The 27191-nt window shown below is 33.8% G+C and overlaps 1 protein-coding gene and 1 long non-coding RNA gene across 2 annotated transcripts; one reads left to right on the top strand and one right to left on the bottom strand.

Annotated features, from left to right (window-relative positions):
• Positions 1-4724: 4724 nt before the first annotated feature.
• LOC127794525 (uncharacterized) lies at positions 4725-10387 on the top strand. The gene is made up of 2 exons (XR_008021690.1): positions 4725-5022; positions 5771-10387. It is a non-coding gene; the product is annotated as an uncharacterized LOC127794525 (long non-coding RNA).
• A 401-nt stretch (positions 10388-10788) lies between these two features.
• LOC127794772 (uncharacterized) lies at positions 10789-15371 on the bottom strand. The gene is made up of 7 exons (XM_052326020.1): positions 15101-15371; positions 14966-15007; positions 14217-14846; positions 12995-13141; positions 12050-12094; positions 11507-11910; positions 10789-11367 (listed from the first exon to the last, which is right to left on the bottom strand). Exons 1-7 carry the CDS (start codon positions 15369-15371, stop codon positions 10789-10791), a joined length of 2118 nt encoding a protein of 705 aa, XP_052181980.1.
• Between the last annotated feature and the right edge of the window lie 11820 nt (positions 15372-27191).

Genomic DNA, 27191 nt, shown 5'->3' with positions numbered 1-27191 from the left:
GGTAAAATTGCAAAATCCTAAATTTGTACTAAAACCCAAATTCTACTTTCTTATTCTTATGCATTTTGATTTTTTAGATATTTTTATTGAATCCAAATGGGAAGTACTTTCTTATTTACATTTATGTATTAAAGTAAATGGAAGGTAAAATATAAATTAAACAAAATGAGGACATGTTATCTATTAAGTTTTCAAATTTTCCAAATGGATGGTCGACTATGTTGTTTAGTGCTGTCGACTATGCCTGTTAATAGTCGACTATGTTATTAAGGATAGTCGACTATGGCTAAGGATAGTCGACTATACTTGAATGATCTGTCGATTATGTGTGGCTTCTATCGACTATTTTCCATTTTATCGACTATCATATAAGGATAGTCGACTATGCTAATTATTCTGTCGACTATGTTTACACATGATATTCAAAATTTTCTTTGTATTTTTGATTTGTCGACTATGTGAAAGGATTTGTTGACTATGAGAAGTTTTGGTTGAGAAATAGTTGACTATGCTTTCTTGTCTGTCGACTATGCTTTTGTTTTACTTGGAAATATAGTCAACTATACATTATCTTCTGTCAGCTATCTCTTTTCACAGAAAGCTATAACAGCTAGTTTTTCAACTCCAACGGTCACAAATGGCTACATTTCTCTTCAATCTTTTGGGAAGCTTATAAACACAAGTCATGGATGATCAAGAAAAGGCTCATGGACGGAAATGAGTTGAGATAGAGATTAGAAATCAGTTTATTCGAGCTTTACAAGAGTCTGTGCTTTCATTGTTATATTTTTCTATGCAAGGCTTCGTTATATCATTGTAAATCTATTCTTAAGCCTAGTTTTCATTGTGAGAGAACTTGTAACTAAGAGTGTTAACTCTTAGTTTCTCTCTTTCATTTGAATTGTTGTTATTTGCCTAACTTGTGTAGCTAGAGGGCCCATTTGAGTGGGAGGTTGTAATTCCTAGTCTTGGACTAGAGGACCTACTTGGTTTAAGTAGGGGGTTTTAATGGATTGTTTGCAAAATCCTTAGTAAGGAGTTAAGGTAGTAGATTAGGCTTGGGTTAAGCCGAACCACTATAAATCCTTGTGTTTCTTGTGCTTGTGCTCTTTGATCTATTTATCTTTCCAAGCATTTCTTTATTCCTCACTTGGTTCACATATTTATCTTTGTAAACTTACATCTGTCATTTTTATATACTTCACATTTTATTTCCTAAAACCTCAATTTGTGTTAAAAAGATTTTCAAGTTTAATTAAATTTTTAAAATAACCAATTCAACCCCCCTCTTAGTATGTGCCATAGCACCTCTCATTCTAACATTTTCCTCGTTGATAACCCCCCCCCCCCCCCAACGCACACACACACATAGCTTGCATTTATATTTCCTTTTGACGTGGTTGCAGCTGAAATATTTCTAAGAACAGGTGGATTTTATGTTCAGTAGAGATGTCCTTCAAAAGTTTCGTACGTGAGATAAGGGAGATGAAAGATGGCATTGGGAGCATATCCAAACGAGGGGTGGAAGGCAAGCATTAGCGTAGTCAGACCCGATCTCACCTTGCCCCTGATGTGGCCCCCCTTTTTTCGCTAGTTAAACAAGGATAATGGGCTAACTTACCTCCAGAGTTGCTTTTGGACATAATCCGAAGGGTTGAAGAAAGTGAAACATCCTGGCCTGCAAGAACGGTAGTTATTTTTTGTGCATCAGTTTGCAAATCATGGAGGGATATTACAAAGGAGATTGTCAAGACTTTAGAGGAATGTGGGAGACTCACCTTTCCCATTTCACTGAAACAGGTAAATAAGGGGGGCAGCGCTGCCATGGACAAGTTCGACCCACTGTCGCCTCCGTCATCGGTCATCGAGTTGTCGACTCCCGATGAACTGAGCGACAACTGGTAGGTTTCAGTATTTTGTTTCCATTATTTGATTCTTTTCTTAGGTGGGGGTGGGTATTGTTTGAAGTTTCAATCTGTTCTTGATCTTTGCATATAGGTCATTCATTTATAGTATACACACACATATTTTGATTCTTTTCACTTTCTTCTTCCGCCCAAAATTTCATCGGATTCCTAAGGCTTAATTTGTTTCTTCTTGATGTGTTGAAACTTCACTCACGCTCACTTAGTCATTGTTTCTCTGGGTTTCTCTTTAAAGTTTCTCTGGGTTTCTTATGTATTTTATATAAATTTTTATTTATGTATTTTATATAAATTTTGTATATATTGAAGTATTGGGTTTTAATTATATTTTGATTAATTTGTGTATTTAATTATGTATTTGTTTGTATGCGAATATTTGATTAATTTGTGTATTTGATTATACATTTGTTTGTATGCGAATATTTGATTAATTTGTATATTTGATTATACATTTGTTTGTATGTGAATATTTGATTAATTTGTGACATTTGAAAAAAAAAATTAGTAAATTTGTTTAGTAACTCAATGTTGGGACTCAGGAATGATTTTGCATGCCTTGATAGTAATCGGATTATAATGTAATGTTGTGCGATTTAATGAATTGGAATGTTGATGTTAGGTGTAAGTTGCTTGGGTGTTATGTGTAAGTAGGTGGGTGTGATCGAGTGTATAAGGAAGAAAATGGTAGTGTTTAACCTAAGGCATCTGAATGAGGCTTGAGCCAGTCAGATGTGTTGGATGCTTGATCACATTCAAATGAGGCATGATGCATTCGGATGGCTTGGAGAAGTATTTAGATGGAGAGACCACACATTTGGATATCATTCACATGGGTTTCTCACCATTTGTGTCTAACATTTGGATGGGACATGGGTTTCTCACCCTCTAATCTTGGGATTATGTCCTCTTACAGACACCCCCATCATTTTAGCCCCAAGGTACATGGAGGATGAGAAATAGAAATGCAGCCATTAGAATTCGAACACAGGCTAGCAAGCCTATTGTGTGCCCAATCCCACCAACTGTACTGTGCCTGAGGGCTCTCACCCTTTAATTTTAATATTATTTATACCGTGCTTTTAGGCACGGGTATACGCTAGTATATATATAAAACTTAGCGAAGGAAATTCCATTCCGTTGCCAAATCAACGATCGAATATAAAATCCGTCGCTAAAGTTGTTCGTTGCTAAAAGTTTAAAAATTTTAAAAAAGTTAATTTTTTTATGTATTTAGCGATGGATTATGTTTTCCATCACTAAATAATCCATCGTTAATTACATAAATCTTTTTCAAAAAAATTAGCGATGAATATTTTTTCCGTCACTAAATTAGCAATGAATTATCCAAATTTGTAGTTAAATTTATTTTTTTATTTTAAAAAATATTAAAATTATTTTATTTTATTTTAAATTTAGAGACAAAATAAATTTCTATTAATATTTTTAAAAAATTAAAAAAATTCTAATCAATGATGGAAATTTAGTATGTTGCTAAATTGAAAAAATAAATAAATAATTTTATAAAAAATAAATATATTAATATATAAATATAAAAAATTTAAAATTAAATATACATTTAGATATGAGATGAATATAAAAAATTAATTTGTAAAATTTAAAAGTTTTAATTTAAATAAATATATTAAGTTTAAAAAACATAATTTGGTTAAATTCTCAATATATTAATTAATATATTTTTTGTGCATAAAATATAAAATATATTAAATGTATAATAATAAACTATTGGTAATATTTATTAAATTGTACAAAATATTAAATGTTAAGATATGCTCACAAATTTAGTAAAACTATAATTTCACTTTCAATACAAAATTGACTTATATATCAAAAGTTTACAAGTGATCTTATTCATGCCTTAAACTTATTTTTCTTTTTACAATCTTCTCAAAGACATCAAAAGATACTCTTTTGCATCTTAATCGAGACATTTTCCCGTATAAAATTATTCATTCAATAAATGCATTGTGTTTGATATATATTTATTAAATGTTATTAATTATTTAAAATATTATTGATTTATTTTATTTACACAATTAATAATTCATTGTAACACATAATTTAAACTTAAAACTACTTTTAACTTAAACTAATAATTCATTAATTAATAAAGCATTAAATTTATCTTTTTTAAGAATAATTGAATAAATAGTTTGAACATCAGATCACAATTTATCTTTCTTCTTATATAATAAAATATTAAATTATAAGCAAGACTAACGTTCTCATATTTTTGTATTTGTACAATTTGTATTTTAATTTTTAAGAAGAATATTGCTTTACATATGTTTTTAAGTTTTGGACTTATAGTGTAATCAGCCTGTTTAGCATTTGAAAACTAAAGTTGATATTTTTTCATATATTTTGAGTTGATATTAAACACATACAAATTATTTTTCATTAAATATTTTTGGTCCCCTAAACTTATTTTGCTTATATTTTTCTATTTTTATTCATTAAATAATTTTTGTGACATTTTTATTTAATATTTTTTTAAATACCAGAAAAATAAAAAACTAAAAAATTAATTTTAGATTTATAATATATCAAACTTATTTATTATAATTATTATATTTATAATATAATTATATTTTTAAATAAATATTAATTTGATGCAATAATTTAAATTATTTTATTACCATATTTTAGATTATTATTTTATTAGTTATCATTAATCATAAATTATTTTATTTTTATTGATTAAATAATTAATAATATTATTTTCATAAACTATTTAATATTTATATAACCAGTAAATACTTCAAAAAATAAAAACAAAAATTGTGGGGGGAGATGCCCCTGCCTCCTTCCCCAAGTCCCTGCAATTTTTAACCCTAACTGACCCATCTCTCTCTCTCTCTCTCTCTCGCTCTCTATCTGTGAACTACTCCCGCCGTCGATCCATCCGCCGTTGCCTCCGCCTCCTATCGGCGCCGCCGTTTCCGCCTCCTATTGTCGCCGTCACTTCCGCCTTCGTTCGCCGTCGCCGCAGCCTCCAACTCAATCGAACTCCGCCTCTGCCTCCGCCGATGCCAGATCTGCCTCCGTCGATGCTAGATCCGCCTCTGCCGCCTCGAAGGTATATGTATATGTATATCTATATATATTCTGCTTGTGTGTGTATATATGTATATATGTGTGTGTATATGTATTCTGTGTGTGTGTATATATTTTGTGTGAGTGTATATATGTATATATGTGTGTGTGTATGTATTATGTGTGTGTGTATTCTGTGTGTATGTATATAATTTTACTAAGTTCGTCATAGACATTTGTATAGAATCAAAGGATTCTGTTTCTTTTTTTAGTTTATTTGACATAATCATGTGAATTGTATTTGTACCAAGTAAAATTGTGGCCTTTCATAACCTATTGTAATTTGTAAAATTATATGCCATCTATAGCTAGGTATTTATTTTTCCCCCATCAAGAACTCAAAGAAGTTCTCTACTTGTACATGTGCAAAGTAAAATATACAAAAGAAAACCGAAACAAAGAAAATAGGCACCAAAAATATTTTACACAATCTTTTATATGGTGCGTAATACTTTGTGATGGTCGTGAATTAATTATTCTTTTGGTCGATTGAATGTCTGGAAACAAAGTGAAAGTTGGGCAGAAATCACTGTCGCCTTTTTATTGTTCCCAAATTTTTATTTCTAGTCTTAGACATGTATTGTTGCTACCACGTTGTTAGGTAGGAGAAATTCATTTGGAAAGAGGTCAAAATGTTTTGTATTGGTTTCATCCTGCTTTTTCTGGGGTACCTATATCATTGATGTGTGTGATTTTTTGTGATAAACATGCTTCTACTTGGGTGCTAACAGTGAGCATCGAAGGCAATTACTTCAGCCAGAGGTGAAGTGAACTATACGAAGTACCATGGCCAAAGGAAAGACTGAAAATGAAGTAATGCTCTCAAGGTAAGAGGTGGATATTGAAAATAACAAATTGTGTGAAATATCTACTCTACCTGAGTATATTGTGTCATAAGGGATCTTGTTAGATACACATACAAATTTAAAATGCTACTCCGCCTTGTAATTGCTCCTGATATTTAAACAAAGTTGCAAGGCCTGGCCTGATTTTGATATCGTTTTTTTATTTAATGAATTTATTACTTACCATTTTATTCTTCATGAGAAGTTGTGAAACTTACCCTATCTTCCAGTTAAGTCTTTTGTCCTCAGGGAGGCCATCACGACGATATTGAGTCAACCACACCTCAACTTACTGGGCTGGCTTTGCTGTGTTTCTTGACAACAGCCTTTTGCCTCATCATCTACACCGCTCCTATCCGAGCTCCATGTTTTGAAATTGCAGTCACAGAATCTGACCAAAACATCTTCCTGAGAATCTTGCATGAGGAAACAGGCGATGACTATCTGACAACAGCAAGAAGAACAAAATTTGTCATTAAAAGATTTTGTGATGGCTAAATTAAGAATCCATCATTTATCTAAGTCCTATTTACTATAGCCTCACCCTCACAACATGACATCATCTGTTCAGTTTAACAAAATTATTTAAAAATATTTAGCGACGGATTTTTGGGCTTTAGCAACAAAATATTTCCTGTTGCTAAAACTCAAAATTCTTATAGTGTGTTACGTATTCTATCATCAAGCAAATCTTTATTTTTCTAAAAATCTAGACTGAGTGTCCGTCCCCAGTAAGGGACAGTCGACTGTAGGCCAATGAGAGTTGACTTTCTGTGAGAACTCGACTGTGGGTTGACCGAGAGTCGACTGTCGGGTGTCAAGGAGTCGACTGTCGGTTAGAACAGTCGACTGCCAGACTCCAACGGTCGAATTTTCCAACCGTTTGAAAATCCATTGGAAGTTTCATTATGAATATTAAGAGGAGAAATCTGGAGAAGGCTAATGCTCTCTCATACTACAAAAAATCAGCGTTTTAGCGATGGAAAATTCCGTCGCTAAAACATCAAAATCTGTCGCTAAATTTTTTAATGACGGATTTAGTGACGGGTACCTTTCTGTCGCTAAAAATGGCATCGCTGAAATTTAGCGACTGATATTTTTTAGTGACGGAATTAGCGACGGGGGTTGTACCTGTTGCTGATTAGCGACGGGGTTGACCCGTCGCTAAATTTGAATTATTTTATTTATTTATTTTTTATTTTTTAGAGACAGGATTGAGCTCGTCGCTAAATTTTAATTTTTTTATTTTTTAGCGACGGGTCTGAGCCCATCGCTAAATTTTAATTTTTTTTATTTAATTTTTTTTTATTTTTTAACGACGGGTGTGAGCTCGTCGCTTAATTTAATTTTTTTTTATTTTTTAGCAATGGGGCTGACCTCGTCGCTAATTCCGTCGCTAAATTTAGTGACAGGGTTTTTGTCACTAATTTCGTCGCTAAATTTAAAAAATATATAAAAAAATTAGCGACGGAATAATTTCGTCACTAAATTCCGTAACTAAATTTAGTCGCTAAAATACATTTTTCTTGTAGTGTCATTTCCTATCTTCCTAAAGCACACCCAACCTCTCAAGCAACTCAAGTAAAGCAATTTAAGGCTTAAGCTTAAAGTTTAATCCATTTGGAGCCTAAGGCAAAGGAGAAGACATTCTCTCCATTTGTGGTAACTTTTATTATTTTTATTTTCCCTTGTACATCATTGTGTTTAATTCCGTATTAGTCCAAAGTTATTTGGATATAGGATTTATTTGTATTAATTTGTGGATTGTGAGTGGCATCCTAGAGCCCAAGTAATTTAGGTGTATTATTGTGTTGTATTAGTTTTTGGGGTGAGCTAAGGGGAAAATCTCGGGGTGTATAACTTTACTAGGTGATTTTGTATGGAAACCTAGTGTCGTGATTTTAGTGGAATCTTAAGTGTCAAGTTGATCTTGAGACAGTGGAATAGGTGTTGGAGACACCAAACCACTATATATTCTTGTGTTGATTATTGTAGTTATTTGCATATTTATATTATTATCACTCTGAAACAACATATATATATCTATATAACAAATGTATTTTGTGTATAAGAAAAGCTCAAGAGTTTTAAAGGGAAGAATCGGTATATTAAGTTTTTAATCCTCAATTCACCTCCCCCTCGAGTGGCCATTGTATTGCATCAAGAGACCAACATTGGGTAGTAGATTTTTGAGGGTTCTGGTTTGGTCCTAGCTGTTTAGTTCCATCTTCTTTTTTTCGGTTAAGGGCAAGTTCTTTTGCTCTTTCTCTTCTATTTCTTGCAAGATCCTCTTTTTCTCTTGTTTGTGCAAGTCTTCCTTTCCTTCTCTTGTGGAAACAAATTTGAATTCTCTTGTTGGATTTTATAACCCATCTTCCATTTTTCGAGTGTTATTGTTGGAATCTCATTTGTGGTAAAGTGGGTTTCGTTTAACCCGATTGATTGTAATTTGTGTAGGTTTTCTTAGATTTATGGTAAATGAAGTCATAATCTTAATGAGGTCTTTTTCCGCCCCATATTTCCAAAGAAATGATGTATGTTTGGATTGTGTATTGCAAATTTTGGGTTGATTTTGGCTCGTTTGTTTTCGTTTCTGGGTTCCAAAAGTCGACTATTTTGAGCATTAGTAGACTATTTTGGGTATAAACCGACTATTTTGGGTGAAAGTCAACTATTTTGTGTGTAAGTTGACTTACCGGAGATCAGCTCTCGGCCAAGTTAACTCCGTATATCAAGTTCTCTGTTAAGTCGACTTTTTTTCTCAGACTATGTATACTGTACTCTTTAGGGTGTAACTTTCTGCGATTATATCTGATTCGAGATCTGTATTTTGCATTGTAAACTAGACTCAATAAACTTCATTTTGACATATTGTACAAATCATTTGGCCAAGTTTTGAGTCTGTAAGAGTCCTTTGAAATGCTTGCCTGAATCTGGAATTTTCGTTTCTTCAAAATATGACCAGCTCCAATTTTTGGAGTATAACTTTCTGTGGAGACATCCAAATTGAAATCCTCTTTTTGTTCCATGAACTAGACTTGATAACATTTGTCTTAGTATGAGCTTTTATGGTGATTTTTCGTAGTTCCAGCAAAAGGACCCTGTTCTTGCTCCTTCTTCGTGGCTGCAAATTAATTGAATGGTGAGATAGATTCGGTGGGGTTCATTTCCAGTTTTGGGTATTCACAGAGAAAAGCAAGTTCATTTCTTCTTTATGCAAGTTTATGTTCTTTTCTCTTTGTGAAAAAAGCTGGTTATTTGTTATCACAGCCATGTCTTGTTCTCTTCAATTCATAAGTTCCTATGCATTGCTCTCCCAGCTATAAGTTTCGTAACTTCTCATTTGTTTTGGAAGTGGGTTTTGGGTAGCTTGCTCTCCGATCAGTTTAATAATAATCAAGTCCTCATGGTTATGTTCTATACTTGAAATTTAGGCTCTAGAAGTAAGCTCCTCACATTTTATTTCTTTGGGCTGCATATTAATAATTCTTTGTGCACTTGTCAAACCTTACTCAAACTTATAATAAGGTCTCATATCGCCCTATAGTTCCTTGGAAATGATGTCTTATCTTATTGGAATATATCCCAGATGGTTGTTTTTGGGTTGGTGATTGTATTTCTACTTGCTTGTAATTACATTGCATTGTGACGTTAGGTCATGGGTTACATTCATTATGAGGTCATGCTTTGTATTCGTTGGAGCGTGAGCATGGTACGACATGGTTGGCCTTTTTAGTGCTAACTTGTGTATCTTTAGGTGAGCATATGCATGTAGAGCATTTGCATGTGTGAATTACTACGTGGGCGCAGCATGGTCTGAAACTTGGCTTATGAAAGCTTTGCCATCACATTTATGTTACAAGAGTCATTGCATCTCTTATGTGTTGCATTACATATTGTGGATATGGGTGATTGAGGGAAAGAAGGTGCAACTTCCATTGAAATGAGTGTGATTTTGAGATACGAGTAGGAGCTCGACGTGGTGTTATTATGGGTGCTTCGGCACATGGTGGCAGTGGCAGAGGTTGTTGTGATGATGTGGCATTCACAATGTTGATTTGGTAGCTTGCTTATGGCTGCTAGCTGATTTGTATACAAGGTCTTGGACTCTAGTGTGTGTATTATGTGGGTTCCAAGGACCTAATGTGTGCAATTTATTATGTTTTTGGGATTGATGCATGCATCGGTACATGGCATAACATGCATGATGTATTAGGAAAGTTTTATCCTCAATCAAATGCCGTTCTTTCTTTATACTTGATAGTCTTATGACTCATTTTGTTTAACATTATTTCATGTAATAGGGATGTTATGAATGAGGTCAAGCTAGTATAGCTTGAGTTTTCATGAATTAAATATGTATACAAAGACAATCCTAACCAAAGGATTCGTAGAGGTTAGTTTGAGAACAAATAGAGAAGAGTTTATTTTTGTATTTTAAATTTTGCTACCCTTCGATTTGAGATGCAAGAATTGTGATGTAATTTCTTATGTTGGCTTCAATTCGTTGCTTAATAAAAGATGTGATAGATTTTATTCGAGCTTTTCAGAGCCTGTAAAAAAAAATATGTGGTAAATTTTTGAATCGTTTCATAAATTGCGTGAAGCTTTCAAATACATGAACTGGGGAATGCATGAATCTTAATAAATTTTACTTTCCAACAGAATTTATTTGGAGAGTTGGATATGCCTCTATAGATGCAGATTGAGAAGCATTATTTCTCTAAATAAGACAAAATACTTATAGGAGAAGAAAATAAAGGCATATAACGATCCAAAACCATCAGAATAACATGGGAAATTCAAGAAACGGGAGAGACATGGTTCAGAATACAAAATAAATAAGGAAAACAAAGGAACATCCATTTGTTTTTCTTCCATTTGCAGTGGACCTCGACGTGTACTTAATGACGGAATAGGGTCGAATAGAGAACATGAACGAAGATCGGGATGTTCAATACAGAATAAATGATGACTGGAATGCTTGCTGACATGAGCACGGGCAAGGTAATCCACACAAAGTCCTCGCGCAGAGTGAGGATGAGGGCAGCGCTGAAAGCTATTACCATCGTTGTGATAGATAGGAAGAGAGTGAAAAGGCCGCATATCAAGGTAATTGGCAACCTTTTCAGGAAATCTTCTTCTCGAAAGAGTGACGTATAAATTCCCAGGAATACCATAGCCGAAGTGCTAGAAAATAACAATGATAATGCATCTGAAATTATGAAGACAGTTAAGTATTTTGATCCCATGTATACGGGCCTGCCTGTATCGTTTTCATAGCCGCCTGGAACAGTGAATGCTGCACTAAACATTACGGTGACAATAAGCATTGCCAGTAGTGAGCAAGATGATGCTGTCTCCTTCAACCATTTCTCTCCGTCATTCTTGAGTTCTCTGTGTCGTTCTACGAATAAATCCATTGGAGTTAGGTTATCGTTGTTTTCTACTGCTTTGCACATGGGTACAATCTTCTCCGCATTCTGCGAATCAAGGACCATGCCGGCCCCAAAATTGGAAAAAAATGATAAATATTTCACCCTTAATTTTTGTAAACAAGAAAAACCAGCAGCTAAAAACAATAAGAAAAAGCAAAAGAAGAAACAGAAGCTGGAGATGGACCTTAAACCGCTGCATCTCGCTTTGCATTTGTAGAGATGGACTAGGAAAGCGGCTAAGCTTCTTGGCTGATGATAACATTGCGGCAAGATGAAGGATTGTGTTTCCATTTCTTTCACCATGAATGGCTCCTAAAACGCCAGTTACAGGATTTATCAATGAAATCATGTCAGAAGGAAGTTTTGAATCGAAGAACCCAATTGTGTCAGTGAAAGTCGCATCAGCTTGTCCCATGGCAGTTAAGAATGGTTTGGTCAACACCCTTTGCACGATTTCGTCAGAAATTTCTGATCTCGACATATGGTCGCATATCCAAACCAACAGCGACAGAGCGCTCTTAGGTTGTTCGTAGTTAGTCTCATACCATGATTTAGCTGTCCTTACAAGCAAAAACTTCCAATATCGTTCTAAAAGAACAATAAAAATTGAGAATAAGTTTATTATAAATGCGTTAAAAAATTGTTGGCCACAACAATAAAAAAAAATAGCATCCTTTTATAACCGCAAAAGTGCTAATTATAGGACATTTGAAGTTAATTCAATTACCAAACCCTGAACATAGCTTGCAGCTTTTCCCCCATCTTGCAAGACCTGCGCGCAAGGGTGTGCCCATTAAATAAAAAATGGAGCATTAATCTTGATTTAGATATAGCTGAAGCCTAAAGGAATTTCGTCTAAATTTATTTATGCAGGCCTTGCTATATTCCTCCGGAGAAAAAGAAAAAAAAAGAAAGCTGAATTTGCTGAAGGTTAAAATATAAAATGCATATTTAAAAAAAAAAAAAACCCTAAATTGGTAATTTGGTTTTACGAATTTGGCTCGAAGTATAAAATGAGTTAATAATTATATGTTATACTTTTTAATGGTAAGAGAGCTAGCTGAATCAAAATAGGTAGAAATGTTTGAAAATAAGAAGTAATTTAGGCTAAGCGCATTCAATTTACCCATAAATATGTCATGCATGCTTTGCCATGTAAAAAATAAACAAAAATAAACAAAGACAAGCCAAAGGCTTTTATTACTTCTATGTACCTTTTACTACTTCTATGACATTGTTTGAGTTTCTAGTTCTTCTTGTGTTTTTTTAATCTTTATTCACTATTTTTTGAGAATATGAACATAGGCAATAGTCACGTTCGTTAAATGAAAAGTAAGCAAATGTATATGAGTTGGTTTGTTTGTGGATTTAGGATTTAGCGTTAAATAAGAAGCAATAGTCCCATGTGAGAGTTATAATATTTTATTATTAAATCAACTAACCTTGTATGTTGGTTTTTTTTTTTTCTTTTTTTGGGGGTCTCAAAAGATAGCATCTCCACTATTTGCAAACTAAACAAGTATAAATTATAAAGGAAAGACCAAAAGAAACCAAGAAGAAGAAATTCACCAAAAAGTGTTATGTTTAATTGATAATGAGTATATTGATGATACAAATACCAAAGTCAAGGGAAAGGGTAATAAAGAAAGTGGAGAAAAGAATTGTAACTTACAACTTTCAAGAAAACGAGTTATGAAGTTACGTTGCTCCTGTAGTTCTATAGTCGCCATAACTAGTGAATTCATTGTTTTACCGTCCTCCTTGGCCATTTCTTTGATGCAGACTATTGGAAACATCTTGAAAACTTCAAGAGCTTTATCTATATTATAAAATAAAAAAGTAATTTGTAATTGTGCTATTTGAATTCATATGATAAAAACTTTCGTGTACATGCAATTCTAACATTCAATGCTGTAGTAACATTCAAATTAATTAGTTGATGAAAGGGAAAAAATATTGAGTGTAATATATAGTCATACCATCTTATAGTACTTAAAATATTTAATGTAATCATAATTTAGTACAAAAACGTTGTCTAAATATGTAATTTGACTCTATTCCATTTCTGCAATCACTTTCAATGTGTTGTGCATGTGAAATGTACAGTACATTAAACCACATGAAATGTACTAACTCTATGTCAAAATAGCATTTTCATTCTAATAACAAGTTGTCACATATCCAATTTCAACCACATGTTAGCCATTTTTGACAAATTTTCATGTTGTTTTCAGTTTTAAAATCAACTTTTAATTTTATCAAATTGAGAGTATATACAACTTTTCTTGTATAGTTTCAATTTTAAAAAGTTTTTACTAATATTATATTTTATCATTAATTATTAATTTAGCAAACTATACAAAAGAGTTGGTTAATGAGGCATGCAACAAGAATTTAATTTGCTAAGCAAGCAATTGAGAGTCTATGCACATACGTACTAGATTGGTGGCAAAAACATTATCCATTAACGAAAATTATATATGTAGAATTTTGTTACAACCAAGTTATTTAACATAACTAATTATATTAGCAATTGACAATAAATAATAAGGGTAGCGAGCAATAATTTAAAATTCAAATTAAATAATAAGTTTGATGCCTCTATTAAAAAAAATTAAGAGTTAAAGAGTCTAATTCGAAACAAGATAAATATTAGGTATTATTTTTGCTAATTTATCAAAAAACAAGCTTCAACTTGCATGTATTCAAATCCTCAATACATGACAAACGGTTATTTTTATAAATTTTAAATTCATCAAAAATCACCAACTACCCTGTGTGTGTGTGTGTGTGTGTTTTGAGGATCTACTGGATTGCGGCTTGGCACGTTAACTTGGCATATATCACTATAACATTAGATATTGGATATGAAAATTGGGATTTTGTGTGCATACCATAGATTTTGGAGCGGATGCATGCTTTGAAGAGCCTAAAACCATGATGCCGGCTTTGATAAGCAGGCTTAGCTTGATCCCTATCTTCACTAACACCTTGACTCGGCTGAGTTGAATTAGTCACGACCACATCTTCTTCAACATCCCCGCCGCTTGGATTCAAATCAAGCATTCCCAGAGTAAGCTTAAACAGAATGGTAACAATTTTCTTCTTTCCAATTAAAGCAGCCACAGTGACGGGTAACTCTCCTTTTTTATTGGGAATGTCCACTAGTTCGACGCATGTCTCCACCAATTCTTTCACAATCTCGATGTTGCCTTGGGCTACGGCAAGAGTGAGTATTGTTTCTCCGTTGTTGTTCTTTTCTTTCAACATACTGACACAGGTATGGGGGTCAAAATCATTGACTATTTTAATTAACTCGCGAAACATCTCTTTTTGTCCAGCAACCGTTGCGACCTGGAAAGCATTCGCTTCGAATTCTGTGAATCTTGTGCGAAGCATCGGCATTGGGAATGGAAACATCGGCACCAGCACCATTGAAGCCCGCTTTTTCACCGCATCCAGGTCTCCCTTTCGCACTGCCTCGTAAAAACCTTGATGCGTCCATATAACCGGAAGATTAAATGCTGCAAAATAATTAATTAATATCCAAGAAATTTCGTAACTGATCAACAAATTTCACTAGCTACTTGATTCATTGAAAACTAAATTAAAGAATGCCAAAGGCATGCTTATTCCTGATTACCCAACTCTTTTTGACGGGCATCCCACTTCTTAAGCCTCAATTCTGCAAATTAATTAATTAATTAATATCCAGTTCCGTAACTGATCAACAAATTTCACTAGCTACTTGATTCAGTGAAACTAAGTTAAAGAATACCAATGTCGTCTGATTCAGTTAATCTTTCAGCTGGTTCTTGTTCTTGTGCTTCATCCTGGCTTCGATTTCCGTCAATGCTGGACGTTGGTAAATTTTGACCATCTGTTTCTTGCTGGAGATTTCCATCTTCAGCCATTTTCCTCTGTAAAATTATACTCCTGGAGCATGTCATGTGTTCGTATACTCGGAAGACCATTAAATAAAGAAATGAAGCAACAAGAACGGGGCGAGCTGCTGCCCAGTCACGTGGAGCTGAGGACTGTATGGTCATTTTGAACCCTTCTTATTATATTATAAATAAATTATTCTTTATTTTTGACTTATCTTAAAAAATGTGTGCACTCCACGCCCTTTATTCTCCTCTATTTCACTCCTTATCCTATTTGTTTATTTTTATAAACTTTAATTATATTTATTTTACTTTATTTATAATTTTAACGCAAACAAAAAATTAATAACTAAATACACAAATTAATAACAAAATATATAAAATAATCAAACACACATATAAATAAAATTAATAATTAATTAAATACACAAGATAATCAAATCTATACATACACAAAATCAATAATTAAATCTACAAAGAAATTCTCCAAAAATTCCACAAAATTCACCCAATCCTTCATACATAAAAAATACAATATATATACATCACAAACCACAAGTATTTGAAGGAGGGAGTCGCCGCTTCTACTGGAGAAGAGAGTTGTTGCCGCCATCGTCGCTGCTCCTTATCGAATCTAGTGCTACAAGTCGAAGAAGCTCGGAGAAGATGTAGTTTTGATCTTTGCTAACACCAGATCCAGCCCCCGTTCTTCTCATTGTCACTGCTAGTCGTCGTTACTGCTCCTCGCCGCCAACTTTTTCAAAGTACAGAGAGTTATTAGGACAAAATAGAATAGGGAACAAATTTCAACTCCTCATCTCTAACGAGCCATTTGATGCTCGACCAAATTTTGGAGAGTGACAAGACAGATTAAGAGTAGCGTTAGAGATGAATTTTAGCAACTTCCTCCTCAATATTTGGCTTGGTGAGAATTTAAGCCCCACGTTAAAGATGAATTTTAGCAACTTCCTCAATATTTGGCTTGGCGAGAATTTAGGCCCCACATTGAAGATGGCCTTAGGTTGGATCATATTACAATATATTTTTTTATTTTTTTGCCAAATATATAGAAAATCATAGCACAATGGCAAAGCTGATCAACAAAGCATGCAGCGATTGGGGGGCTAGGTAGGCCCATAATGAGTGGACTTCTTGCCAAGGATTAAGGGGTTTTCATAAAGTTTACAGGGCAAGGAGCTATGGAAAGTCGTAGCCCATTCAACAAAAAAAATATCCACTTCACATGTATTCTCAAGATCTCTTGTCTACAAAAGGTGAAATCCTTCATCTTAAAAGTCCCCCACGCATTACTCCACGCACGTGGGAGGAGTTAATCACGGTACACGATGGTACACCAAGTAAGAGGTACAGTGCATAGTGCCCACAAGGAGTCACCCTACATGAGGGTGAAACTCTCATACTGCGACTACCATGACTCGAACCTACCATCCTTGTCTGCAATCTACTACCTAGCTGCCATTCGTGTCACCCGAGTTCTATTCATAGCCACGTGATGCATATCTCACGATTTATCTCTTTAGCGATACTCTAGTGACAGAGCAATTGGGACACTCATTCAAAAAGGAAAAAAACCTTTTTCAATATATTATATATAACAAGGAAAGATAATTCATTACTTTAGGAGGATTGTTTGAGAATAAAATGGCCGCTACCTAACAAGGCAGAACATGCCTTTCTGACTGCACAAGCAAGTAAAGATCTTTTTCTTAAGCCTGATTTCTAGTTTCCTCCATTAATATTTTATGCTGCCAACGTCATCGATTTTCACATGTGAACCTAATCATTTCACTTAATGGGTGAATATATATCTTGATCTCAAAACTTAACTTCTACTTGGTATTTTTATAATTTAAATTTTAAATCAATTTAAAATTATTTTCAACATTATTGTTGTCAAGATATAATAATAAATTTATAAAATATAAAAAAAATAATTAATGGGTCGATAGTCACAACTGAGGATGAACAAATGCCTCTTTTGACGAACCAATTTGGCCTCTCAATCTCCTTGGTTGAATGACCCTTCAAGCTTGACAAATCAGCTGCACTTTTGGCTTAGTGGCTCATAAACTAGCTGTAACACCCCAAATTTTTTGGGCGTGTTGCATCTTAGGATTTTAGAAATATTTTTTTTTTTCATACCATAATCACTGACATGCATCACACAAATTCTCAAAAACCTTAATTTCATCTTCTCAAGCTAACAAACCTAATAATCAAATAACTAAAACAAACAATATTATTACAAACGTGGAAACAAGATCGAACTTGATATGGTACATAACCATAACATTTTATTTATTATATGAGAAACCGTTTAAGATGTCTACAACATGGATATCATATCTATGAAACGATAATCAAATGTCTTAAACATAACCAAAACATACTAAGGTTCGTATCAACTAAATTTTCCATCCATACTTAAAGATATGCTAAAACATGTTACAAACAGCAAAACGGACTTATTCTTCAACCATTTCTTTTGCCTTAGAATAGCTTGTCAAACTTGGAACATTTGAATATTTCAAGGATATAGTCCAATTAGAAATTGAATCTTCTAGTGAGAATTCCAAAACAGTTTATATAAATGCATGAACATATATAAAATGTATGAGGAAACAACGAGGACTACTTCGGAGTGTCTCGTGAACATGTCAACCTCCTCCAACGAGACATTTCTCAATGGCGCACACATAACGCCTCTTAGGAGGTCCCTAACCATGTCACCTTGGCCCGACCTCATAGAACTCATGAAAACACCACATCCGGGGCATGCATAACTCCTCGGATGTCCAAACTTTTGCGTCGTGGTTTTCCCCACGAGAGCTTTTACGATGGTGCATGCATAGTTTCTCTCGAGGGATCTCCAAACTTTTGCCTTTGGGTAACAACAGATAAGTACAATAGTATGGCCACACAGATTTTATAAATGCAATAATTGAAAACCAACAGCATATATTTTCCAAGAAAACACATTTCAGATATGCAACATAAATCCGTGCAAGAGAACAATAGGAGTTTGCGTATAAGAGTCTCACAAAACACGTTCCATGCAATAAGAGTCTCACATAAGAGAACAAAAAATAAGATTTGGAGTATAGGAGTCTTAAAATTGAAGGTTTATCTCTGGAAATTACAGTTTCACAGCAAACGACCTAGGTTTCTCGAACATTTTTCTGACTACCAGGCTCGAAATAAGATCCGGAAACCCGTAGCCGGCTTGTAAAGATATATATATATAGAAATCGGCCGGTTTTCCGTCTTTGGTTGGAGTTGACGGTTCCATCCAACTCATTAATTGTTTTTTTAATTTTCTGAATAAATTAAGAAATAGATTTTTCAGTCGAAAAATAGTAATTGAATATTATCCATCGCTTTTTACTTTTATGTTAAAACAGCAATGCGCGCAAGTTGCAAAAGAGGTGACGTCTTTACCAAAAGAATTGAAAATCTTGTTTAATTTTCAATTTGTTGCACACACACCTTCTTCGTCAATTTTAAGATATGAAATTGTCTTTTATAAGTTAAAACAACTTAATTTTGCATTGTATAACATTAATTAAATTATTTAAATTAAAATTAATTTAAATAAAAATAAAAAAAGGTCGCTAGTTAGAACACATGAGTTCCGTTTGACAGAGCTCCCCCACTAATGATGGGTTTCACATAACCTATCCTATAGAAGTTCTCTAGAACAGAAAAAAAGAGTGTAACCACCAATATTTCTATCTCTTAATTTGAAATAATAAAATAAATTTGAAAAATTATTTGGGTTGAGAGAAAAATAGCATTGGGCAATAAAATTATTATAATTTCGTTTAAAGTGGGTAACGTGACATGTTAGCCTAATTGCGAGGTGAGGACTTGTGGTTAGATGGTCATGGTTGAGTAAATAGTGGTAAAAGTAAAATTTGGGAGAAATATTTTTTAAAAAAAAAACCATTAAAAGTTATGGTCAAAGTTTCGAAACTAGATGGAGAACTTTTGAAACCAAGGGATTCGTAAGTTGGGGTGGAGTAAATTTTTGAAACCAAGACTTAAAGTTTTGAAATAAAACTCTATAAAGGGTAATTTCAAAACTAAAGAAGCATAGCTCTCTAAAATATTTTCAACATACTGGTGTCGTTGGATTAAAATAAATTATTTAATTGAGGGTTAAAATTAGGATTAAAGTGACAAATTTTCACAAGAGTTCATGACTAAGAATTTTTTTTTTTTTTTTTTTTAAATGTTAGGTCATGACTAAGAATTGAGAGTGAAACTTAGTGGCCAAGGTGAGCCAAACTCACTAATCTTGGGTGAAAACCTAACCCAAGGGAAACTATTTTTGTGCATGGAAGGCTTGATGTATTTGGAGAAGAGAGAAAGAGAGAAATTTAAGAGCAAAGCTTGAAATGATAAGGAGGACTATTGCGCGATGTACCCAATTGCACAAAAAAAGCCTGCAAATATGATTTTTGAGCTTTAAGAGGGGACAATATCCCTTGCTAAGTTAGGAAAATGCTAGAGATAAATCTGTTAGACATCAAAGGCATTTTTACCTTTGGGTATTTTGTTGGCCTGAGAGAGTAAGACAAAAAGGAAGAAGTATGAAGAGTTTTGGAGTTCAACCACTAATTTGATTCCCTTCTTGATAAGGCAAGGAGGATTTAGGTTTGGACTTTGAGTTAGAGTTGGTTATCAATGAAGCATAATAGTTCATGTGTTCCCATTATTTTAATGTGACTTGAAGGGATGGAAGGTCATTGATTTGATGGTATTTGGCTTCAAAACTCATCCTTGTTAAGTTCCTTGATTCCCATTTATTGTTAAATAGCATGAATCTCATGGCATTTGTTGATGCTAAATGTGTTGTATTATCGTTACTTAAATATATTTGCATGTCATAAGGCATTGGCTATACATTTAGGGTCCAATGACGAAAATACCTAAGTAAGGGCTATCTTCAACGAGAGATTGATGCAAGAAAAATCTTTAAAGAAAATAGGGTCATAAAGGTCATCCCTAGTTGATAAAGAGTTGGTTATGGATCTTGCATTTTCATAGTTTGTGTGCTTGGAACTTATTGAGCTTTAAACTCATGGTTGCATCTTTATCATTTCAAAGGTTCATGAGAAAACTATAATTGGCGAAATTCCTTAGAAAACCATCGTCTCATTATTATATGTATTAGGAAAACCCTTGTTTTGTTAACACTTGTGTTTTGTAATCAAATATAAGAACTCATGTGGTCAAGGGTGAGACTACCCTTTGATTTGGGAGTTATGTAGGCAATCATCCACTATTATATGTATTAGGGAAACCCTTCTTTAGTTGTGTGCAATTTTGTGCATCCCTTTTAATGAGGTGCACATCATTCCCGTCAATTTAGGGGGTAAAAAGTCATTTGGGAAGGGGAAGGGGTATCTCTACCCAAGTCGTTTCCTTTTCTCCTCTCTTTCCCTTTCCCTTACTTTCGCTACTTTCCTCTTGCCGTCGACCCTCTTGTCGCCTTCCTCTCATCATTGCCTCCCTCATCGTCGTCGCCTCACCGCCGCTTTGCCTTGCCTTACCTTGGCTCTCATGTGTCGACCGCCGTTGCATCCTCTGATAGACTAGGAGGTGCTATGTCACACATCCAAGAAGGGGGTGAATTGAAAAATTTAAAAACTTGATAGAACTTGAAATTTTTTTTGATACAAATTGAGGTTTTAGTGATTTAAAACATAAAACATATAAAATGACAAATATAAAGCTCAATAAGTGTAAAGCAAGAAAGATAAATGATATAAACGATTTATAGTGATTTGGTTTAAATCAAACCTAATCCACTACCTTAACTCCTACTAAGAATTTTAAACTAATTCACTAAAATCTCCTACTTACACAAGTAGACTCTCTAGCTATACAAACTAGAAAATACAACCTTCTAATTATATAAATAAGCCATCTAACTACACAAATTAAGAAATATAAGCAATATTTACTGAAAAGAGAAATCTAATTATTTGGTGATGTGGCCATTTCTGATTAGAGGGATAACTAATGGGACAACATTTTATTTTGAGACAACATATCTCGACTCGAAAAGGTGACTCCAAAAGAAGACAATTTTGTCGTCTTTTTATCAGAATTTAGTGAAAAATCAATCAAAAAGAAAAGCATCATCAGGATGCAGAATCAGTCTTTCACGTGGTGCGGTATGATCAGGATATCTTTTGTTATAGTGCGTAGACTCTTGAGATGAGAAATTTCACCACTTACGGCCAAGAATGCGTTTTGTTATGTCAATGTAGAGGAAAGAGAGTACAAGTGTATGGCAATGCCAGCTGGTGCGATGCAGCGGAACACCTTTGAGTACAATGTCTTTACACGCCCCTTTACAATGCAACAATCACTTTTTCGGCTTCGTGAAACGTGTACCAGTGTAGCGACGCGACAATAGTACATCCTGCACCTCTATATGCCAGCTGGACTCCCCTTGTCTCGTACTATCAGGCCCGATATAAGATCCGGAAACCCGTAGCCGGCTTGTAAAGATATATATATAGAAATCGGCCGATTTTCCGTCTTTGGTTGGAGTTGGAGGTTCCATCGAACTCATTAATTGTTTTTTTATTTTTCATAATAAATTAAGAAATAGAATTTTCAGTCCAAAAATAGTAATTGAATATTATCCATCTCTTTTTACAGTTACGTTAAAACAGCAATGCAAGTTGCAAAAGAGGTGACGTCTTTACCAAAAGAATTGAAAATCTTTGTTTAATTTTCAATTAATTCGTTGCACACACACACCTTCGTCAATTTTAAGATATGAAATTATTACATATAGCAGTATTTTTGTATCTATTTAATTGCTTTGTAGTATTTATTTTATAGTTTTATATTTGTTTTAGCTGATAAACAGATAATGTCATTCTTGTAATTAGGTGATATATTAGTTTTAGGTATTTAATGACTAACTTCTTCTCCCTTATTTTGTGATAATCAGGCTGCCATTCATATAACTTCTAATCTAATTTTTCATGAACACACCAAACATATTGAATTGGATTGTCATTTCATTCATGATAAGTTGTAGGCTAGATTATTCAAGCTTCTGCCTATTAGATCAGCCCATCAACTTGCTAATCTCTTTACAAAGTCGTTGCCTTCTCAAATGCAGTATTTGTTGTCCAAGATGGCTGTGATTGATGTTTACAATCTTGAGGAGGAGTATTACATATAACAGTATTTTTGTATCTATTTAGTTGTTGTGTAGTATTTGTTTTATAATTTTATATTTGTTTTAGCTGATAAATAGATAATGACATTCTTGTAATTAGGTGATATATTAGTTTTAGGTCGAGAAATCATTTTACATTACTTTGTCTTTCAGCCTCTCTGTTCTAACAGAAATTGTCTTTTATAAGTTAAAACAACTTAATTTTGCATTGTATAACATTAATTAAATTATTTAAATTAAAATTAATTTTAAATAAAAATAAAAAAAGATTGCTAGTTGGAACACATGAGTTCTAATTGACAGAGCTCCCCCACTAATGATGGGTTCCAAATAACCTATCCTAGACAAGTTCTCTAAAATAGAGAAAAAGAATGTAACCACCAATATTTCTACCTCTTAATTTGAAATAATTAAATAAATTTAAAAAATTATTTGGGTTGAATGAAAAATAACATTGGGCAATAAAATTCTTATAATTTCGTTTAAAGTGGGTAAAGTGACATGTTAGTCTAATTACGAGGTGAGGACTTGTCGTTGCGTCGTCATGGTTGATTAAAGGATGGTAAAAGTAAAATTTTGGAAAAATATTTTCAAAAGAAAAAAAACCATTAAAAGTTATGGTCAAAGTTTTGAAACTAGATGGAGAACTTTTGAAGCCAAGGGGTTAGTAAGTTGGGGTGGAGTAAATTTTTGAAACCAAGGTTTAAAGTTTTGAAATAAAACTCTATAAAGGGTAATTTCAAAACTAAAGAAGCATGAGCCCTAAAATTGAAAAATCAAACAACAATTTGATTGGAAATGCAAATGGCGGCTCATTTCTTGGAGTTTAGCTCCAAAATTTTAAACATAGCTCTCTAAAATATTTTCAACATACTGGTGTCGTTGGATTAAAATAAATTATTTAATTGAGGGTTAAAATTAGGATTAAAGTGACTAATTTTCGCAAGAGTTCATGACTAAGAATTGAGAGTGAAACTGAGTGGCCAAGGTGAGCCAAACTCACTAATCTTGGGTGAAAACCTAACCCAAGGGAAACTATTTTTGTGCATGGAAGGCTTGATGTATTTGGCGAAGAGAAAAAGAGAGAAATTTAAGAGCAAAGCTTGAAATGATAAGAGGGACTTATTGTGTGATCTACCCAATTGCAGAGGCCATAAAAAAAGCCTGTCAATATGATTTTTGAGCTTTAAGAGGGGACAATATCCCTTGCTAAGTTAGGAAAATGCTAGAGATAAATCTGTTAGACATCAAAGGCATTTTTACCTTTGGGTATTTTGTTGGCCTAAGAGAGTAAGACAAAAAGGAAGAAGTTTGAAGAGTTTTGGAGTTCAACCACTAATTTGAGTCCCTTCTTGATAAGGCAATGAGGATTTAGGTTTGGTTTTGAATTAAAGTTGGTTATCAATGAAGCGTAATAGTTCATGTGTTTCCATTATCTTTAATGTGACTTTAAGGAATGGAAGGTCATTGATTTGATGGTATTTGGCTTCAAAACTCATCCTTGTTAAGTTCCTTGATTCCTTCAATATATTTGCATGTCATAAGGCATTGGCTATGCATTTAGGGTCCAATGACGAAAATACCTGGGTAGGGGCTATCATCAACAAGAGATTGATGCAAGAAAAATCTTTAAAGAAAATGGGGTCATAAAGGTCATCCCTTTAAAGTTGGGAGTCCCTAGTTGATAAAGAGTTGGATATGGATCTTGCATTTTCATAGTTTGTGTGCTTGGAACTTATTGAGCTTTAAACTCATGGTTGCATCTTCATCATTTCAAAGGTTCATGAGAAAACTATAATTGGCGAAATTCCTTAGAAAACCATCGTCTCACTATTATATGTATTAGGAAAGCCCTTGTTTTGTTAACACTTGTGTTTTGTAATCAAATATAAGAACTCATGTGGTCAAGGGTTAGACTACCCTTTGATTTGGGAGTTATGTAGGCAATCATCCACTATTATATGTATTAGGGAAACCCTTCTTTAGTTGTGTGCAATTTTGTGCATCCCTTTTAATGAGGTGCACATCATTCCCGTCAATTTAGGGGGTAAAAAGTCATTTGGGAAGGGGAAGGGGTATCTCTACCCAAGTCGTTTCCTTTTCTCCTCTCTTTCCCCTTCCCTTACTTTCGCTACTTTCCTCTTGCCGTCGACCCTCTTGTCGTCTTCCTCTCATCATTGCCTCCCTCATCGTCGTCGCCTCACCGCCGCTTTGCCTTGCCTTACCTTGGCTCTCATGTGTCGACCGCCGTTGCATCCTCTGATAGACTAGGAGGTGCTATGTCACACATCCAAGAAGGGGGTGAATTGAAAAATTTAAAAACTTGATAGAACTTGAAATTTTTTTTGATACAAATTGAGGTTTTAGTGATTTAAAACATAAAACATATAAAATGACAAATATAAAGCTCAATAAGTGTAAAGCAAGAAAGATAAATGATATAAACGATTTATAGTGATTTGGTTTAAATCAAACCTAATCCATTACCTTAACTCCTACTAAGAATTTTAAACTAATTCACTAAAATCTCCTACTTACACAAGTACTCTCTAGCTATACAAACTAGAAAATACAACTTCCTAATTATACAAATAAGTCATCTAGCTACACAAACTAAGAAATATAAGCAATATTTACTAAAAGAGAAATCTAATTATTTGGTGATGTGGCCATTTCTGACTAGAGGGATAACTAATAGGATAACATTTTATTTTGAGACAACAGATCTCGGCTCGAAGAGGTGACCCCCAAAAGAAGACAATTTTGTCGTCTTTTTATCAGAATTTAGTGAAAAATCAATCAGAAAGAAAAGCATCATCAGGATGCAGAATCAGTCTTTCACGTGGTGCGGTATGATTAGGATACCTTTTGTTATAGTGTGTAGACTCTTAAGAGAGAAATTTCATCACTTGCATCCAAGAATGCGTTTTGTTATGTCAATGTAGAGGAAAGAGAGTACAAGTGTATGGCAATGCCAGCTGGTGCGATGCAGCGGAACACCTTTGAGTACAATGTCTTTACACGCCCCTTTACAATGCAACAATCACTTTTTCGGCTTCGTGAAACGTGTACCAGTGTAGCGACGCGACAATAGTACATCCTGCACCTCTATATGCCAGCTGGACTCCCCCTGTCTCATACTATCAGGACCGAAATAAGATCCGGAAACCCGTAGCCGGCTTGTAAAGATATATATATATATAGAAATCGGCCGGTTTTCCGTCTTTGGTTGGAGTTGACGGTTCCATCGAACTCATTAATTGTTTTTTTAATTTTCTGAATAAATTAAGAAATAGAATTTTCAGTTCAAAAATAGTAATTGAATATTATCCATCTCTTTTTACAGTTATGTTAAATCAGCAATGCTTGCAAAAGAGGTGACGTCTTTACCAAAAGAATTGAAAATCTTTGTTTAATTTTCAATTTGTTGCACACACACACCTTCTTCGTCAATTTTAAGATATGAAATTATCTTTTATAAGTTAAAACAACTTAATTTTGCAATGAATAACATTAATTAAATTATTTAAATTAAAATTAATTTAAATAAAAATAAAAAAAGATCACTAGTTGGAACACATGAGTTCCGATTGACAGAACTCCCCCACCGATGATGGGTTCCACATAACTTATCATAGACAAGTTCTCTAGAACAGAGAAAAAGAGTGTAATCACTAATATTTCTATCTCTTAATTTAAAATAATTAAATAAATTTAAACAATTATTTGGATTGAGAGAAAAATAGGGTTAGACAATAAAATTCTTGTAATTTCGTTTAATGGGGGTAACGTGACATGTTAGTCTAATTGCGAGATGAGGACTTGTCGTTGGATGGTCATGGTTGAGTAAAGGGTGGTAAAAGTAAAATTTTGGAGAAATATTTTCAAAAGAAAAACATCATTAAAAGTTATGGTCAAAGTTTCGAAAGTAGATGGAGAACTTTTGAAGCAAAGGGGTTCGTAAGTTGGGGTGGAGTAAATTTTTGAAACCAAGGCTTAAAGTTTTGAAATAAAACTCTATAAAGGGTAATTTCAAAACTAAAGAAGCATGAGCCCTAAAATTGAAAAATCAAACAACAATTTGACTGGAAATGCAAATGGCGGCTCATTTCTTGGAGTTTAGCTCCAAAATTTTAAACATAGCTCTCTAAAATGTTTTCAACATACTGGTGTCGTTGGATTAAAATAAATTATTTAATTGAGGGTTAAAATTAGGATTAAAGTGACTAATTTTCGCAAGAGTTCATGACTAAGAATTGAGAGTGAAACTTAGTGGCCAAGGTGAGCTAAACTCACTAATCTTGGGTGAAAACCTAACCCAAGGGAAACTATTTTTGTGCATGGAAGGCTTGATGTATTTGGAGAAGAGAGAGAGAGAAATTTAAGAGCAAAGCTTGAAATGATAAAGGGGACTTATTGCGCGATCTACCCAATTGCAGAGGCCATAAAAAAAGCCTGCAAAGATGATTTTTGAACTTTAAGAAGGGACAATATCCCTTGCTAAGTTAGGAAAAGGCTAGAGATAAATCTGTTAGATATCAAAGGCTAGCGATCTGCCTTTGGGTATTTTGTTAGCCTGAGAGAGTAAGACAAAAAGGAAGAAGTTTGAAGAGTTTTTGAGTTTAACCACTAATTTGATTCCCTTTTTGATAAGGCAAGGTGGATTTATGTTTGGGTTTTGAGTTAGAGTTGGTTATCAATGAGGCGTAATAGTTCATGTGTTTCCATTATCTTTAATGTGACTTTAAGGGATG

The sequence above is a fragment of the Diospyros lotus genome, chromosome 2, assembly GCF_014633365.1.
Source record: "Diospyros lotus cultivar Yz01 chromosome 2, ASM1463336v1, whole genome shotgun sequence".
Lineage (NCBI taxonomy): Eukaryota > Viridiplantae > Streptophyta > Magnoliopsida > Ericales > Ebenaceae > Diospyros > Diospyros lotus.
This window is presented reverse-complemented; position numbering and strand designations above follow the sequence as displayed.

Coding starts and splice junctions, on each gene's coding strand:
- LOC127794772 (XM_052326020.1), bottom strand. CDS start 15,371: ATGACCATACAGTCCTCAGCTCCACGTGACTGGGCAGCAGCTCGCCCC. Junction 14,847..14,965: donor TGCCCGTCAAAAAGAGTTGG/GTAATCAGGAAT, acceptor ATTATTTTGCAG/CATTTAATCTTCCGGTTATA. Junction 11,911..12,049: donor CAAGCTATGTTCAGGGTTTG/GTAATTGAATTA, acceptor TTGTTCTTTTAG/AACGATATTGGAAGTTTTTG.